General features: G+C 45.1%; 1 protein-coding gene across 17 annotated transcripts in view; it reads left to right on the top strand.

Annotated features, from left to right (window-relative positions):
* The window catches only part of PPIP5K1 (diphosphoinositol pentakisphosphate kinase 1), a 36,763-nt gene that overhangs the window by 7,281 nt on the left and 11,626 nt on the right, over window positions 1–17,856 (top strand). For 6 of the 17 annotated variants that reach the window (XM_058541432.1, XM_058541422.1, XM_058541423.1 and 3 more), the window contains 12 exons: window positions 1,512–1,653; window positions 1,837–2,060; window positions 2,387–2,514; window positions 2,727–2,841; window positions 3,011–3,118; window positions 3,757–3,873; window positions 4,029–4,193; window positions 6,260–6,409; window positions 7,043–7,133; window positions 9,987–10,112; window positions 10,826–10,888; window positions 16,072–16,209. In XM_058541432.1, coding sequence (XP_058397415.1) covers window positions 1,512–1,653; window positions 1,837–2,060; window positions 2,387–2,514; window positions 2,727–2,841; window positions 3,011–3,118; window positions 3,757–3,873; window positions 4,029–4,193; window positions 6,260–6,409; window positions 7,043–7,133; window positions 9,987–10,112; window positions 10,826–10,888; window positions 16,072–16,209 — 1,567 coding nt within the window. Of the gene's footprint in view, window positions 1–1,511; window positions 1,654–1,836; window positions 2,061–2,386; window positions 2,515–2,726; window positions 2,842–3,010; window positions 3,119–3,756; window positions 3,874–4,028; window positions 4,194–6,259; window positions 6,410–7,042; window positions 7,134–9,986; window positions 10,113–10,825; window positions 10,889–14,422; window positions 14,606–16,071; window positions 16,210–17,856 lie in introns of all 17 variants that reach the window. The other 11 variants (XM_058541434.1, XM_058541438.1, XM_058541424.1 and 8 more) reach the window with 10 other exon arrangements.

Genomic DNA, 17,856 nt, shown 5'->3' with positions numbered 1-17,856 from the left:
CTCCCCCAAAACAGAAGCTTCCAAGCTTTTTTATTTATTTATTTTATTTTTTATTTTTTTTCCCCAAAGCCCCAGTAGATAGTTGTATGTCATAGTTGCACATCCTTCTAGTTGCTGTATGTGGGACACGGCCTCAACATGGCCGGAGAAGCGGTGCGTCGGCGTGCCCGGGATCCGAACCCCGGGCCGCCAGTAGCGGAGCGCGCGCACTTAACCACTAAGCCACAGGGCCGGCCCTCCGAGCTTTTTAAAAGTGTAATACCAGAATTAGCACAACATGACTTTGTTATTTTTTTATTGGTTAAGCAGTCACAGGGCCAGCCCAGATTCAAGGGAAGGAGAAGGTAACAAAGAATTAATGACCATCTTTAATCCACCATAAGAACTGTGGACCTGTACTACTTTTTCTCCATTTTACAGATGAGAAAACCTAGGCTCAGAAGAATTTAAGCAGCCTTTCCAAGGTCACCCAGCTAGTATGAACCCAAGGAGTCTAAATCGAGAGCCCAGGCTGTTAGCCACTATGGTACACTGCCTCAGAGGGTTAATCACAGTGGATGCCATTGCCCAGTGTCATCCTTTTCCCTGTGTATCCAGCCCATGATTGACTGGGGAGCTTATGCTAGACAATGATTTTCTACCATCATACCAATGATAGCTCCTCATTTCTGATTGGTTCTTTTTTTAAAAAAATATTTATTTTTTTAAAATGGTGGTACCACTTTAACCATTTTTAAGTATACAGTTCAGTGGCATTAGGTACATTCACACTGTTGTGTAACCATTTCTGATGGGTTCTTAAATGTGCTAAGTAGCGGAGTACATTGCCTAGAGAATGGCATTTTCTTTGTTCTTCTCTGTGCAGGCCTTAATAAGGCAGGACCTTGCTCCCTTATTTTCTAATCCATTGTTCAATGTCAAATCCAAAAAAAGCTAAGTCACCTTTCCTTTCTCCCTTGCTTCTTTTTGCTAGCAGGAATGGAACTTGGGAGGATCTGGGAAGAATGTGTGCATTCCACCCACAGTCCCCTTTCCCCTTCCCCATTCTTCATTGTCTATGACTGTCCTAAAAGCTTGAGTTGGAACCTAGTTCTGAGGTAGCGCCTCTACTCTAGATTCAAGCTAGCATCTTGTTTAGAGGAATAAGATAATGTTATCTCTGTTACCCACTCATGAGAACATTCTGTGGGGATTTTGAGGGATTTTGGTTTAATCTTTATTCCCCAGCATTTTCCATGTGTATTTTCGAACCCCCAAGAAGAGGACCTAGGTCTGTGTTGTTTTCTCTGGACTCCAAGACTTTTTATCAGCCCCTCTTAGATGACTGTGTGCTAAGCAGTCCTCTCATCTGAAGGCCCTACAACTGCTAGTATGCCCAGTAGCCTAAGAATGCTCATTGGAGTGAACAGACAAACAGATCTTATTTGCAGGCAGTCTCTGTAATAAGCTCATAGGAATCTGGAAAATTGGCACTGAGCCTATCTTACTTTTCATCTCTCTGTTCCCCACAGTTGGCTCCCACTGGAAGTACTTCCCTACTCAACTCCATGGCTATCATTCAGAATCCTGTGAAGGTCTGTGATCAGGTATTTGCCCTGATTGAAAACCTCACTCACCAGATCCGAGAACGGATGCAGGACCCCAAGTCTGTAGGTGGGTATGAATACTATCTTTCCTTCAAGGTTTCAGGTATAGATGGGCTCCTCAGGCAATCCTGTGTCCTCTCCTAAATGTCTGAGACAAGGCATCCTCGTCTCTCTGTTTCTACTTCAGATTTGTTAGGGTCTTTTGTTAGAGGTAAAAATCTATGGCTCTCTCTGTCTATCTTCCTTCCAGACCTGCAACTCTACCACAGTGAGACACTAGAGCTAATGCTACAGCGTTGGAGCAAGCTGGAGCATGACTTCCGACAGAAGAGTGGGCGCTATGATATCAGTAAGATCCCTGACATCTATGACTGTGTCAAGTATGATGTGCAGCACAATGGGAGTCTGGGACTGCAAGGCACAGCAGAGTTGCTACGTCTCTCTAAGGCATTGGCAGATGTGGTCATTCCCCAGGTGTGTCTCATATAAGGGATCTAGCCTGGGGATAGGGGCAGTGGGGAAAGAAGGAGGGAAAAGGCAGAAAGGAGGGGTGGTGTGGGACCCAGGGGAAGGAAACTTAGAGAAGGAATTAGTTGAGTTGCTACAGTTCTCAAGGTCCATTCTGGCTCTGAGTAAGTACAAGAGGCTAACTGAGGAGAAACATGGAGAGGGGGCGTGTGGTGGATATGAAAGAAGTCCTAGATCTGAGGTGAAGACAAGCATGATCTTGAGCCTGGGTGTATGAGGCGAGAGGAAAACAAGACTCATTGAGGTACTTATTCCTGGCCTATGGCCCCCAGGAGTACGGGATCAGTCGGGAGGAGAAACTGGAAATTGCCGTGGGCTTCTGTCTTCCACTGTTGCGGAAGATACTACTTGACCTGCAGAGAACCCACGAGGATGAGTCTGTCAACAAGCTGCATCCCCTGTGAGGGAGGGCTGGGAGGGGTGCTGGATGGAGGGAGGGGCATGTCAGGGAGTCCTTGGGGGAATCAAGGCTGGGATAGGTTGGGGAACCAAGAATAGAAGTGATCCTGGGATAGAAAAGAGAAGAGAAGTCTTTGAGGAGGGAGGAGGGAGTTTGTGGATGGGTGGGAAGAGGATTATCTGACAGTGTGATTAATTTAGCTCTTATCTCAGGTACTCCCGAGGAGTGCTCTCCCCAGGCCGCCATGTTCGAACACGTCTCTATTTCACCAGTGAAAGCCATGTCCACTCCCTACTCAGTGTATTCCGTTATGGGGGACTTCTTGATGTAAGGATCCTTCTTCCTTCAGCCTATGAACATCTTTTCCCAGCATTCTTTCACTTTCCTCCTCATGCTTCTTTTTTACTGCAAGTTTTCTTGATTCTCCTTGTCTTCCTGCTCATTCCCTGAGTTCCTCGTCCCTGGGCATCAGCTTACCACTTATTGTGTTTGATAGGAGACCCAGGATGCACAATGGCAGCGAGCTTTGGCTTATCTTAGTGCCATCTCAGAGCTTAACTACATGACCCAGATTGTCATCATGCTTTATGAGGACAACACACAGGTGAGGAGCTAACAGGGTAGCATGAGGAGAGGGCCCTTTTTTTCTCTTTCATCCCCTTTTAGGAAAAAACTTTTTTATCCTTAGAATTTGTAGAATCCAGCTAGGTGTGGCATCTAGGCACAGCATGACACAGAGCATCCGTGAGGTTCCTTCTGGAAGAGAAAAAGTGTTTTGGAATGGGGTTGAGCCAGAGAGATACCATAGAACACAGCTCTGGCATTAGGGAGCATATGGAATTTGGGATGATGTTATAATGAGTCTTTTTCTGTCAAACACTGTTGCACATATACTTTCTTCGTCTGGCTCCACAAAGATTTCTTTAAATGTGCTGCTGTATACACTGTAGCAAAGCTGAATTATTGTGGGAGATGGATGGAGAGGGTTGTAGAACTGGAAGTTGGAAAGTCATGTGGAGTGGTGAGTCTCAAACAGATGAGGTGGGGGAATGAGGATTCTGTAACACTAGACTATAGTTAAAGGGAAGCTATAATAGATCAGCCCCAGAAGTGAGGTGAGACACTGAAACCTCAGCCCTGGGAGGATGTATCCTCTTGAGTTCCTCTCTGTTGTCCCTGCGTGGTCTTCCACCACCAAATACAACTTCTCCAACTGCCCCTTCGTCTGATGATGCCCTATAGGATCCCTTATCAGAGGAGCGGTTCCATGTGGAGCTGCACTTCAGCCCTGGAGTGAAAGGTGTTGAGGAAGAAGGCAGTGCCCCCACTGGCTATGGATTCCGTCCAGCCTCTTCTGAGGTGGGTCAGAGTGCTGGGATTTGGGACTGGAGGATTTAGGAACCAAGTCGCGGGAAACTTGGAAACAGTACAGGGAGGTAAAAGGGTTGGGGAGTCTGGGACTAGGAGGCTGGAGGCCATTAACACCTCTCCGATCTGTGCCTATTATTGGATAGAATGAGGAGATGAAAACAGACCAAGGAAGCTTGGAGAACCTGTGCCCGGGGAAGGCATCAGATGAGCCAGACCGAGCATTGCAGACTTCATCCCAGCCCTCTGAAGGCCCTGGCCTTCCAAGGAGATCACCCCTCATTCGTAACCGAAAAGCCGGCTCCATGGAGGTAATGAGAAGGGCTTGGGAGAAAGAAGTGGTGGAAGTGCTCATAGGACAATATCCAGGAATCCTCTGAATCCCTTTGGGGGGATTCTTGGGACCTTAAGCAGAGTCCTCCTGCCCCTGATGGATATGTTTTACTTAATCTCTCTTTCATAGCTGGGCTCCCAGTAAAGCTCCTTTAAGCTCTTTGCTGCTTCAGAGATTAAAGAGATGCCAGTGAGAGGTACCTGAGAGATAAGGATTTTAAGAGGTGAGATTGAGGAGGAAGCCTCTGGAGGAATTTGAAAAGGCACTTCTTGGGCCAGCCCCCGTGGCTTGGTGGTTGGGTGCACGCGCTCCGCTGCTGGCAGCCCGGGTTCGGATCCCGGGCGCACACGGACGCACCACTTCTCCCGCCATGCTGAGGCCGCGTCCCACATACAGCAACTGGAAGGATGTACAGCTATGACATACAACTATCTACTGGGGCTTTGGGGGAAAAAAAATAAATAAAATTAAAAAAAAAAAAGAAAAGGCACTTCTTGAAAAGGAAATATAGTAGCAACAGCATGAACTCTGGGCTAAAATCCCAGGCTGATACTTAGAATCTGTGTGACCTTGGACAGGCAACTTCTACAAGCCTTAGTTTTTTTCATCTATAAAATAAAAGTCATATCTGCCATATAGATGCTCAGTAAACAGTAACTACAATAATAATTGATATTAAAGGCCAGGCCTTATCTATCTCTTTGTTGCCTTGGGTAAAAATTATAACTCAGACAGGAGCAATGGCACTTTAACTTAACCCTTCTAAGGTTATCTATACTACTGTCATCCCAGAAAGGGAATCCAGTCTGGAGGTCGACCTGTCTTCCCTTTGTTCTGATGAGGAGGTTTATCAGCCTGGGCCTGTGTTCTGCTGTTCTTGGAGTTTGTCTCTAGTCCTGGTTCTAGTTCTTTAGCCTAGAGGAAGGAACTGTTGTAAATCTCACATTGTGTCCAGGTAAGTGTCCTAGGGTGTTTATTTTGGTCTTTTTTCCTGGAAAGATTCTTTCCCTTTTTGGCCCAATGACATTCTTTTTGACCCCATGATTTATCTCTGTCTCAGAGACTCTGACTGTCTGATTTGGGTCTTGCTTTGAAAGACATATCTGTTCACCTGGCTCTGTGCCAGCTCTCTGTCTTAAGGGAATTCATCTTTCTATTTTAAGAAGAATCTGTAACTAGCTTACATAGGTTCAGCTGACGTTTACAGTTCAGATTTTGGAGAAAGTGAGAAGACTAATTGTAGTTTCTGTTCTGGACTCATCCTTTTCTTCCTGATTTTTTTAAGGTGGATTTGAAGTTGTGAATACTTAGAGTTTCTTTAGATGGGTATGCATCATTTTCTCTTTGAGGTGTAAGTTAACTTAATATCCACAGTACACTAGTACCCTACAGACTCATGTGAATAGATCAAATGGACAGAATAACATATAATCTTCCATCAATAAACTGCTCCTCCACATCTAAGTGTCTTTGCCATTCACGTGGTCTGCCAGTCTCTCTGGCACTGTTGTGCTTGACATTTTTTCTTCTGGTTTAAGCAGTCAAGAGACATAGGCGAAGCAGAGCTCTGTGTGTGTCATCTCTCAGACTTGATGAGACTGCCTTCTTTCTTTCAAGCCTACAGGAAGCTTCCTGTCGTAATCACATTCCTTCCTTTTCAGTTCCTAGTGTTGCTTATACCATTGCTCATCCAGGATAATGGTTGCCCAAGGTATGCTCCTCAGCTTTGCAAGAAAATCTTCTCTCTACTCCTGGTCACACAGCCTTTTAATATTAATATTTCCTCTCTTTGTTCTATAAATATAGGCATTGGCAGTCTCATCCTTATTAACTATAACCCTTCCCCCCATCCCTTCTTCTCCTCTTGTCATCTCATATTTTTGGACTCTTTTAGAATACAGAATCTGTGACCTTCATAGCAGCTGTGCCCTAGGAATCATCCTCTCTAGCCCTAGAGCTAGCTCTACCCACTGGGCACTGGGGCTTTCGGGAGCCCGGGGGTTAAAGGAGCCGTGACCGGCTTAACACCCGGTCTGATTGCAGGTCATGAACATGCAGTGCACAGGGAACCTGGACCTGATCCCCTTGAGGGGACGGCGCCGCCGGAGGTCAGGAGACCTCCCCCGGCCTTCCCCGACCATCAGCCTACAGCCCCAGGCTGTGTCCGCCACTCACCTGGCGTCCTGCACACAGGTGTCCCTCCCTACCTCATCTTCCTTTCCTGCCTCTGTCTTTGCCTTTTGGGACCTAGGGACTCAGAATTCTATCTGGGGAGGTGGGGGGCAGGAGGAGGAGATGTATGTTGGGGGTTGTATGATTGGGGCTTTGTGGGCTTTTTAGAAATCTGTTTAGTGTCTCCAGGAGTGGAGGGGAGGGCTTCTTGGTTCAGATTAGAAACTTAATATGGTTGTTGTAGCCACAGCTGTCTCCTGGAAAGAAGAGAGGGTGGCCAGACTTTACATCTTATTGTGGCTGAGCTATTGTGATTGGCTTCGGAGTCGTGTGGAGGGATAGATGAGATTAAGGAACCCTGCTCTGCTGAGAACTGAGAATGGTTAACTAATGATTTCTCAGATTTGGGATGGGAGGGCTGTGGGGACAGGCATCTTGGAAATAAAAGTGCCTTCTAGTATAGAAGGATTCCCTGGACAGTTCCCTCTGCAACGTACACTCTCTGTTCCCTTTTCATTCTTCTTCCCTCACAAAAATCCTTTGTTTCAAACATTCTGACATTGCTTGGCTTTGTAGGGGCAGGAATTCAGCACCTGGGTTTTAGAATTCTTGGTTGAGGTAGCAACCTGGTAATACAGAGTCCTTTTTCTCCAGGTGCTTTCTGAGACTTCATCCTCGAGGCCTGGTGGCTACCGGCTCTTTTCGTCTTCACGGCCACCAACGGAGATGAAGCAGAGTGGCTTAGGTATGGTTTTCTAGCATCTCTCACCTGTTGTTGGGAAGGGGTGTCTGTCTGTTCTTCAGAGTTTTATTGTGGGAAATGTTAGTCATGAGAGTTGGGGTCATCCAGTGTGTGGAATTGCCGGGTGGGACTAGGGAGAATGAATTGGGAGAAGCCATATTTAGGTGTGAACTTTGATCCCAGATGATTGTTTTCATTCCAGGAAGGTGTCGGTCTTTTGGTTTTCTGTACCAACCCCCATTTCTCTGGCTTTTTTCTGGCTTTCTCTCTCATTCCTTATCTGTCCCTCCGGTCTAGCCCAGACCTTAAGGGGCCATAGAGACTCTGATCTTCAGAGTTATCAGAGACAGAGCTATAAATAGAGATACTTGTGACCCCCGTAAGTGCCATATTCCTCATTTGGAGAATTTGTGCCATGTCTTCCTCTGAGAACTATGGTTATTACATGCCTGCTCTGGCCTCTCCTTACCTCCATGCTCTCTCCTTCATCCTCTCCTAATCCTGTAATTTTTTTTCCTTTCTTCCTGAAAATTGAGAGACAAATCTGAGACTGGTGTAGTGGCAGAGGCTTCTCTCAGGACTTTGAGGGAATGTCTTTTGATTTTTTTGATTCCTGGAGAGGGGTGGAGAACAACATTCAACCTTTCCTAAGAACACAGACTGCAGGAAGGACCAAGCCTCAGAGGGTATTGTATTCTTTGGGAGTGGGGAGTGGCCTTGGGAGGGGCTATCTTTGAACTCAGCCTGTAACTAGAACCTGCAGTTAGAGACAATTGTGTGGAGTCTGGACTTGGTCCCCTGGCTCTTTTTCTCTTCTCCTATTATTCTCACAATTTGGCTTCTTTTTTTTTTTTTTGCTGTTACCTTTGTCCTTGGCTCCCAATTTCTTGGCCCCAAAATGGTCAGCATTTGGACCAGCAAGGGGGAGAAATGTTTTGGTAACTTTCCAGGCTAATTTTATGAGAGTAGGTTGCCTTCTAGATCCCTGAAATGAAGTAGATGGTTTGTGGCATGAAAAATAAATGACAAATGTATAGATCTGTGATATGGACTTCTCTTTCCAGAAGTCCCAGTTAAAATAGGTTTCAGTTAGGCTGGAAAGAGGCTAGGTGTAGCTGGCCCAGTTAAGTGGGAGTGCTGTCAAGAACAAGGCAGAAATATGGACATGGGACTGGTTGACAGATGGTGGTAGTAAGGTAGAGACTACCCTCTGAGATGATCCGAGGACTGGGCAGGGCAGGATTGGCAGGAGGAAGTAAATGTAGAACAAAGCTTGGAGTGGTCTGGGATAGAGCCAGCTAGTTTCAGCTTCTCTGAAGAAAAGCAGACCTATTTAGCAACCCTTATTACCCTCTGAAACCCTATTCTAGAACCTGTTTGAGAATGAAAAGTAGGAGAAGTTGCTGCATAGAGGAGCAGTCCTGAATTCCAGGACAACATTCAGCCATCTGAGCTTCTGGATTTTGGTAGTGACCCTGAAATGCTGGCACCCCTGAAACCGTGGCCCCTTCCTTCTAGGCTCAAAGGAAATTGACCTCCTCTTCACTCTATCCATCTCCCCTATGAATGTTAAGTTCCCAAGCCAAACCCCAGATCTTCACTAAGATGGATTTGGAAGTAGAGGGGCAAATCCCACAAACTTGAGTGTCAGTCTTGTCTCTTCCTGCCCATTCTGTCCTCATGGGCTATACTGGGAGAGGCGACCATGGAGTCTCAACCCTACTCTTGATCAGATATTTGGCAAAGTGACTGGCTGGATTTGCTTGCTTCAGAGATTTTTCAAGTTTTATTTACTCCTCTGATTGGCAATAGAGTTCTTTTTGCTTTCTTTGAACTTATGTGTGTGGGCATCTAGCTTTGAGCATAGGGCTTACAAGACAATAAAATTTTGAGAGTAGAAAAAATATGTCTTTTTTTTGTTTCCTGCTCACTAGGTTCTCCTTCTTAGTAGGGTGCTCAGCACATAGTAGGCATGCTCTACATATAACCACCTGACTCTTCACATGCCTTTCAGTTTGTATCCATCTTGACTTTAGAAACAATGCTCTTTCTTCTTGATAAAAAAAATATTTCTTTTCTAACTGAACACAGTTGATCCTCAGAGTCAAGAAACTTGGATTCTAGTCCAGCTTAGCTTCTAACAAACTGTATGACCTTGAGCAAATGAGATCTTTTTTGAATCTGTTTCTTCATCTCTAAAATAAGAAGGTTGAACTGGATAATCTGTGAGTCCCTTCCAGCTTTAAAAACTCAGTGAGTCTCATACTTTTTTTCTTGGGAAAGGTAAAAAGGACTAAAGGGAGATAGAAGGGAGGGGATGTTGGATGAAAAACTTAGGAGGAATTGGAAGAACTTAGGAGGAATTGGAACTTATGAGAGCTTGGAATTTGAGCTGAATGCTCAAAACTTAGTCTCTGGTTTCAATCAAATTCTTTCCTAACCTGTAAGGGACTAGATTTCTGGGTTCTTCAAACCCTATATCTAGGGTAAGGAGCACTGAATTAAATCTGGGGAGATATAGAGAGATCTACTTATTCTGTTAGCATTCCTGAAAGCCACCTGGAAAGCATAGTCTATCTCTTTCAGTAGCTTTGAGTTCCCTAATATGACTAACACTGTATTTGTAGTGGCCTCTTGTAACTGCCATGTAGATCTTCAGGAGAATCCCCACTTTGCTTGCCCAGTGTGGCTATGGGCAGTAGTAAAAGCTGTTTGTGGTTATGTGTAGTGGCCACATGATGGTGGCTCTGAATAGTTACATCTGTGTGTGTCTTGATGTTGTCATGTGAAGTTGTGTATACTTCTGTGTGGTAATTGCAGCTTTGCGTGGCTACTAATGCACTCCCGGCCTTGCAGGCTCACAGTGCACAGGGTTGTTCAGCACCACAGTGCTGGGTGGCTCCTCCAGCGCCCCGAATCTTCAGGACTACGCCCGCAGCCATGGCAAAAAGCTACCACCTGCCAGTCTGAAGCACCGAGATGGTATGTGGGTGGGTTTTGGGGGGCAACTCTTTTCTTCGTTTGTCCCCCAGCAAGGACACAGCTCAAGAACTATTCATGCTTAAGGTGGCACTGGCACTGGCTTTATAGCAAGTTTTCTTCATCAATTATAGAGGGGAGAAGGAACCAAGACCCCATCCACCCCTCCATTTGCATTCCCTCTCACCATACGAATACTACTTATTTATGCTTATCCCTTCATAATCTCCCACATACAGCCCTGCTACATCAATTTATTCCACCTTTGTATTCTTTCCTGGATTCTGGCCTGTAGGGGTAAGGACCAAGGAGTATTATCCATGGTCAGGGAGAATGCAGTGGAGCCTTGATTAAAATCTAGGAAATCAAGGATGGGGAAGTTGCTCAGCCAAGGCAGGAAAGATGGTATGGAAAGAGATTGGGGGAAGGGATGAAAGTTTCTACAAAGATTTTATTTTTAAATGATCAGAAAGAGGATGTGGTGGTGAAATTAGGGTTGTTTGTGGGGCCGCATTGTGGTAGAAATGACACATGGATTCCTAAGAGGAGATTATACTGAAGGAAAATATTGAAATGTGGTAGTCAGGAAGCTAAGGGGTGGGGGTGGGAGCAGGTCATATGCTAACTGTAAAGAACAGAGTATATTGCAGGCAAATTCCAGAGCAGAGGGTGGCGACAGGGATGGGTATAATCCCCATGATGTCTTTTCTCCCCAGAGCTCTTGTTTGTCCCGGCTGTAAAACGATTTTCTGTGTCGTTTGCAAAGCATCCGACTAACGGTACGTTTGCTTCTGACTCAACGTCATTCCTCCTCACCACGTCACCTCCAGACACTTAACCTCTAAGTTCTGACACTGACTTTGCCTCTCCTTTCACTGTGTTGACACCCTGCTGTCTCTGAATGAACCACTCACTAAGTGTCCCTCTTGGGACATATCCTTTGTTGTGACAAACCTTAGCCTAGGCTGCAACCTCGCTGCCCTATCCCTGTGGCAACTCGGGGTCTTACTTCCATGAGCACTATCATCACCACTGTGTCACTTTTTTCAGCATCATCAGCAAAACATTAATTGAACGTCTCCCTTTCCCATCACGTGACTGCTGGGCTTTGTGCAAACATGATAATAGTTCCCCTTCTTAGGAAAAGAATAGTGTTTCCTATATCATCCCCATTTCTTCTCTCTTTTTTTTTTCCCCCACCTATCAGCTTATATAATTTTGATCTTCCTGTTTTTTCTCCAACTCTTTTGTTGGAGTGGATGATTAGTTTGTTTCTCTTTTGGAGCAATGCTGCAGTTCCCAGCTCCCAAGCCTACCCCCATATGGGTGTTGGACTTGAGTATATAGTTTCCCATCTCCATATTCCTATCCCTTATCATTGTGTGTACTTTGTGTGGCTCTTGTGCTCCAGACGTCTTCTTTATGTTACTACTAACCCAGGGCCTAGACCTAGAAAACAGGAGCCCAGATTGATTTGGGATAAAAGAGACGAATAAGGGAGTAGGAGGTAGTAGGTAAAGGAAAAAAGGATTGTACCTTGAGTTTTTACATGTGATTTCCATGCAGCCCCAGCCTACCTATGGCACTACTGTCTCAGAGAAGCTTGAAGTGAAGAGTTGAGATGTCTACTAGGGATTCTGAGGGAGCTTAGAAATGAATACTGTTTCAAGAATATTGAAGAACTGGGTCTGTCTACACTAAGGTGGGAGAGTTTAGAGATCTGTGTAAACCAAAAACTGAAGGGCTGTGGTCTGTTTGTCAGGTATGGCAGGGGAACCCAGGGCTTATTCCCTATTTTATTCTTTATATCCTTAGTTTCTCTCTGCATTGTATCTTGTCTTCAAGGTTTTTGTTAGACATGATTTTCTTCTGTCTAAGGGCTAAGACTCTCCAAAGGAGGTAAAATTAGCCTGGCTTCCTGTGTGGAAAAACCTCTGGGTGTTGATCCCCTGCTCCTTAGCCAGTGACAGCTGCTAGATTTTAGCCCAGTCAGGCCACATATCTCTACCAGGCACTGTTGAAATCTCCCTAGGTTGACTAGCCTATACTTGTTAAGTTTATACTCCTGCCGCTACCCTGGCTCCCTATGTGCCTATGACAGGAGCTCCCCATTCAGAGTGGTGTGGCTGTGCCTACACACTTAGCTTTAAGCTCTTCTGGCCGTCATATGCCACAGTCATCTCCAGAGTAGAACCTCATGCACCAACCCCAATCCCACAGCCTCGGACTTGGACTAGGAGACGTGTTACTTAGGATACAGAATATAGTAACAGGTACTTGGGCCCCTGAAATCAGAGCTAAATCACAGATCTCCTAATTCTTAGGCTCTATAAGAAAAGATCCAAATTCATAAAACAGATCCTCAAACCTATATATCTCTAGTTCCCTGAAGCGTTGGTTAGCAGCCTCACCAATTGAAGAAAAGAAGAATTAATTCTGCCAAAAGGAAGAGAGGAAGAAAGACCTGGACAATTCAGGTATAGTGCAGGAGAGCAAATTCAGGATCTCCTCCAACACTCTGCACACTTCCTTAGGAGTCTTCTGGCCTTTGTTCTTCTTGTACTTGAGCTTGGAGCCTAAAGTGCTTGAGAAGCCAGAATCTGGGATCTACCTGTTGGCAACAGGAGAAATTTGGAGCTATTGTGTCTCTTGCTGAAGATTATCTAGATTTACTTTGGCCCTCAGGACAATATGAGGTTTCTACCCCGTGGCCAAATCTTGCTTGACTGACCCAGCAATTACAGAGTAGATGTTCTGTCTTTAATTGCTTATGGCAGATTAGTCACAACATTGTGCCAACCTACTCTCCCATCATCACCATCTCCTTGCCATGATGTCTGGCTTTGAAATAGCAGCTGGAAAAACTGAACCTGGCTTCGGAAAGGGGGCAAGGCAATGCTGTCTCCTTACTCTGATGGGAGAACATCTCTCAGCTCATCCCTGCCTCTATTCCTGATAAGCTTGTCTCACATCCTGTGACTACATCAAGTATACAAGTATGGCTCATTGCTCACCAAAGTAAACTAATATAGTGGGAAAGAGACTGTGGCTTACCCTCATCCAGAATGTCGGAGTATGCCCATTGGATTTGCCAAGTCCATTATCTTCTAGGGACCCACACAACGGGTGTGATCATTGGTCCAATTACTGCCTGGGTAGAGCTGAAACCTCTCCTGACATCCTGACATGGCCTCTGGAAACGGTAGTCTCATGGGGTCACCCTGTGGAACCAGTTCTGGTCTGGGAGTTCTGAGCAGTCATCCTCAGCTGCCTTGATCCTGCCTTCTCTATACCAACATCCTGTCATCAGGTTTTAAGACCCCATACCTTTTCCCCAAGATCTTTTCCCTACTGTTCCTCTTATAATCCCTTCCACATGCCTTTCACTGTCTTCACCCTCGTGCAGCTGAATCGCATATATCCACGAAGTTTGCCAAGCAGCTAAAATAAGTGGTTTAGGATTGAAGGTTTTCTACTTGCCAGCTAAACAAAGTGTAGTTAGACTCACCAGCATTGGGAAGAAAATATAAAATTATCTAACTTTTGGCTTCTATAATGAATACAGTGTCCCCCAAGTCCTGAGATTTATGCAAACATTTTTTTTAATCAGTATATTTGAACAAGAGTAAAGGATGATTAGTCAATATTGGCATTTTCACATATTGAGTCCATTTTTTACATTCTCTGCTTTAAAGGACTCCTATACCTGGTTTCCTACTGATCTCCTATGCCAGCTGCCTAATACCAACCCTGTCTGTGGCTGTCTTTCTTACAGTCTAGTCCAGAGGGCCTGGCTGGAGCCTTTACGAGCCTTTCTAGCTTCAGACTTTATCTTGATATCCTATACCATTCTTGACCCTCTTCTCTGAGTGACTTTGAATCTTTTCATTTCTATCCCAACCTCATAAATACATTCATCTGAGAAGCAGGTGCTAACTAGGGTTTGTCCAAGAACAATCAGGGACACTGGAGCTCCCAGCCACATAACTGACAGTTCACCCCCATCCAGAATGATGTGACTGCTCTCTGTAAGCACTGACTGAATTATGCTCAATGAGAAAGGGTAGGGCCTTGTTGTAAGATGAGGTCTCACTAGCCCCTTCTTTTAGACTTACTGTGTGATGCCAATACTCTTCTTCCCTGCAAGAGATGCCCAGTGGCTCTGACCATCTCTGCTTCTCTCTTAGCTCACCTTGGAGCTGAGTGGCCCCTGTCCCAGAAATGCTTGTGCCAGTCAGTGCCCCCCTCATTGTCTCTCCCTCTTCTCTTTCTTTATCTTTGTGCTTCCTGCTGTGGTCCCCTCACCCCTCCAGAGCTGCTGGATGACCAGCACCCTGTGGTCCGGTTGCTGCGCAGTTTTTCCTCTGACTGCCCAGGGGGCCGGCCAGTCTCCTTGGATGCCACGCTGGCGCATCACCTGCACCAGTGCTCCTACCACCTGCGCCTCTTCCGGAACTGGCTGCGCTCAGGCCGGGATGACCCCGAGTGCCTCTACGGTACCCCCTGCCACCAAGCTGGCTGCTGCCGCTACCCTGGCTGGGACTGACTGCTTTGCTTAATGCACTTCTGGCAGGAGAGCCCGCCTATTCCTTTCTCTTATTTACCCTAAGGTTATGTGACTTGCATTTAGTTGCTTGGATGGGATTGGGGCCAGACTGCCTGGTAGCTGTAGCGTTGGCTGCTCATCCCCTTCCAATTCTCCTTCCTCACTGCCTCCTGTTACCCATTCCCAATTATAGTCAATATAGGAGTAGTCTCTTGCCCTGAAATCTGTTCTTATCTGTATAACCCACTGCTACCACCATCTTCAAATGTTTTTCTAGCCACTCTAAGGAGCTAGAGACTGTACCTCTCCTGCCCTTCTGCCACTAGAGTACAGTGGAAAAATGAGGCACAGAGGTCTCAGTTGAATCCTTGAAGCAAACAAGGACCAGAGGTTAGAAGATGGTCAAATATAATCCATTCGAGTTATAGGTTTTAGTCATTGGTGAACAGGAGGCTATGTCTTGCATAGATATTGCTATTCTGCCTATCCTTAATCCCTTTAAGATGTAGAGGAGGAATAGGAAAGATCAGAAACTGAAAAAAGTGGTTGGGATGTGTGCTTCTTGATCTTTCAACAAGGACATTTTTTTTTTCATCAACAGGCTTTAGGATTAGGGTTACACATTTAGATTTACCCTTCACCCTACCCAGACTGGTGGACCTACATTGGAATTGTTGGGTTCAGAGCAGAGAATCAGTATTTGTTCTTTTTCTAGGGGGTTTGACTTATTTTCCTGTTGGAATAGAGAAATCCTAACAAGTCTGGGGTCTTCCAGTGAGAGCAGAAGGAAGAAGCTTTGATGTGATGGAAATGACCAAGAAAGAACTTCCATCCCCCACCTTATTCATGCATGTTGTTTTCCTGGGCTGAGCTCCATGTGTATTGCATGCACTCCAGCTTGCTTCCAAATATTCTAGCCTTTCTACCCATATCCTAAATCTGCATGAACTTCTCCTCAAATTCCATTCCCTCCTCCTTAACCTGGTTCTCTTTTACATGATCCCTGAAATCTGCTGTTTTTTCTCAGCTCCATGACCTCTCTACATCATTTAGACCTACAATTTCATCCCTTACCTCTGGACCTTTGTTTTATGCCCCCAGAAAGCACAAGAGCAATGTAGGTGCTTACCCTGTTGGGATTCTGTTGATTTTTCCATGGGACGTTGCAGGCTCTCCACAGGTAGGATGAGAGGTGATTTGATTCACCTGGAGGGCTTAGCAGATAGACTTTTTAGGAAATCTGGAGGTGAGAGAAACAGACTCTGTAGGGTTCCCTCTCCTAAGAATCTTGGATACCTCACACTCCAAAAGCCACGAACTCTCCTGATGGCTCTCAGGGACTCTCCATGCTTCCTTGGCCAGTTGGGATATATCTGACAGGAATAACATTGAGTGTGCTCATCTCTTTTCTAACAGGATTTGAAGGATGCTCCATGGTGCCTACCATCTACCCCCTGGAAACACTGCATAATGCCCTTTCCCTGCGTCAAGTGAGTGAATTCCTGAGTAGAGTCTGCCAGCGCCACACTGATGCCCAAGCACAGGCATCCGCAGGTATGGAGAATACTCTTGTCTTGTACCCCTATCTCTGCCCCCTACTACTAGAAAATGAGTAACAAATTTAAAAGATAGGCACTCCAAAAAGACACAAAAGTACACTTGAAAAATTATTTAATTCCATAGGCCAACTCAACATCATAGTAATATTACTCCTTCCCAAGTTAATTTATAAATTGAGTATGATACCAATAAAAGTACTACAGTTTTTCTAAAGTCAGACAAATCAATTCTGCAGTTCTCACTGAAAAATAAATGAGCAAGAATAGCCAAGAAAACCCTAAAAAGAAGAGCAATGAAGGGGTACTAGCCCTATCCAATTTTAAAACATTCTATAAAACTTCTGTTATAAAAAACAGTGTCATATTGGTACATGAATAGACAGAGAGACCAATCAAACAAGATAGAAAATCTAGAAATAGATGAAGTTATCATTTCAAAATACTGAGGGAAAGATGGACTTTTTTTTTTTTTTCAGTGAGAAAGACTTGCCCTGAGCTAACATCCATTGCCAATCCTCCTCTTTTTTTTGCTTGAGGAAGATTAGCCCTGAGCTAACATCTGTGCCAATCTTCCTGTATTTTGTATGTGGGTTGCCACCCCAGCATGGCTGAGGAGTGGTGTAGGTCCTCACCCAGGATCCAAACCTGTGAACCTGGGCTGCTGAAGCGGAGCACGCCGAGCCCAACCACAATGCCACAGGGCCGGCCCAAGATAGACTTTTTAATAAATGGAGTTGGCACAACTGAATAGTCATTTGAAAAAAATTAAAATTGAATCCATACTTCACACTGTATATGAAGATAAACTCCATATGGATCAGAAATCTAAATGTAAAAATTAAGCAGTAGATAGCTCCAAGGGCTTGTCCTTCTGCCGAAACACTGAAAAATCAAGCAAAAACAGTCAGAGTCAACTTTGTCAGAACTCTGGGAAATAGACAAAGGTTTGCAGCAGCCAGGAAAATGCTGAATCAAGAAAGAGGTAACCTAAAAATGAAAGGAAGCATTCTAGCATTTTCCTTGTCCTTGTCCCACCTGCCTCCCTATCTTGCCAGCAGTCTTGAAGATGGAAGCCCATGTTCTCAATGTGTGATCCTGGTCCCTGACTCTAGAGGGAGAAGAACAGACCTTATTCTCAAAGAATTGTGTTTATCTATTCTAATTTGTCTGTGGGCTACCTGAAGGACTGACACAGGATGCTTATCTTTGTTTCACCTAACTTGGAACTCAAGCAGGACAGAAAAGTGGCTATGCAAAGGATGTTCCTTGAAAACATTGTAAGGCAAATGAACAATATGCTGCTACCTGGGGCAAAAAGCTTAGGATGAAATCTTAGGATGAAAGCTTAGCGAGAGAGTTTCTTTGGGTTGTTAGGGCATTTGAAATCATCAAAAAAATCCATGAGTAATTTAGAAGCCATGTGCATGCCTAGGGCAAGGGCATATGCACAGAAAAGATGTGAGAAGACCCTAAGCTTTCAGCTCTGGCTGACCTCTAGACTCAGCACAAGCAGGAAATGAAGGCTAAAGGGGAGTTGTAAACAGTCTGGCTAAATGTTGAAGGAGTACCAACATAGAACCAATCTGTAAAGACTGGGTGAGCTCCCTTCCTCTTCCTTCTCCTCTTTTCTCCTCCCCTCCCC

The sequence above is a fragment of the Diceros bicornis genome, chromosome 5 (genome assembly GCF_020826845.1).
Source record: "Diceros bicornis minor isolate mBicDic1 chromosome 5, mDicBic1.mat.cur, whole genome shotgun sequence".
In the NCBI taxonomy this organism is placed as follows: domain Eukaryota; kingdom Metazoa; phylum Chordata; class Mammalia; order Perissodactyla; family Rhinocerotidae; genus Diceros; species Diceros bicornis.
Note: the sequence above shows the minus strand (reverse complement) of the source record. Positions and strands in the feature narration are given on the sequence as shown.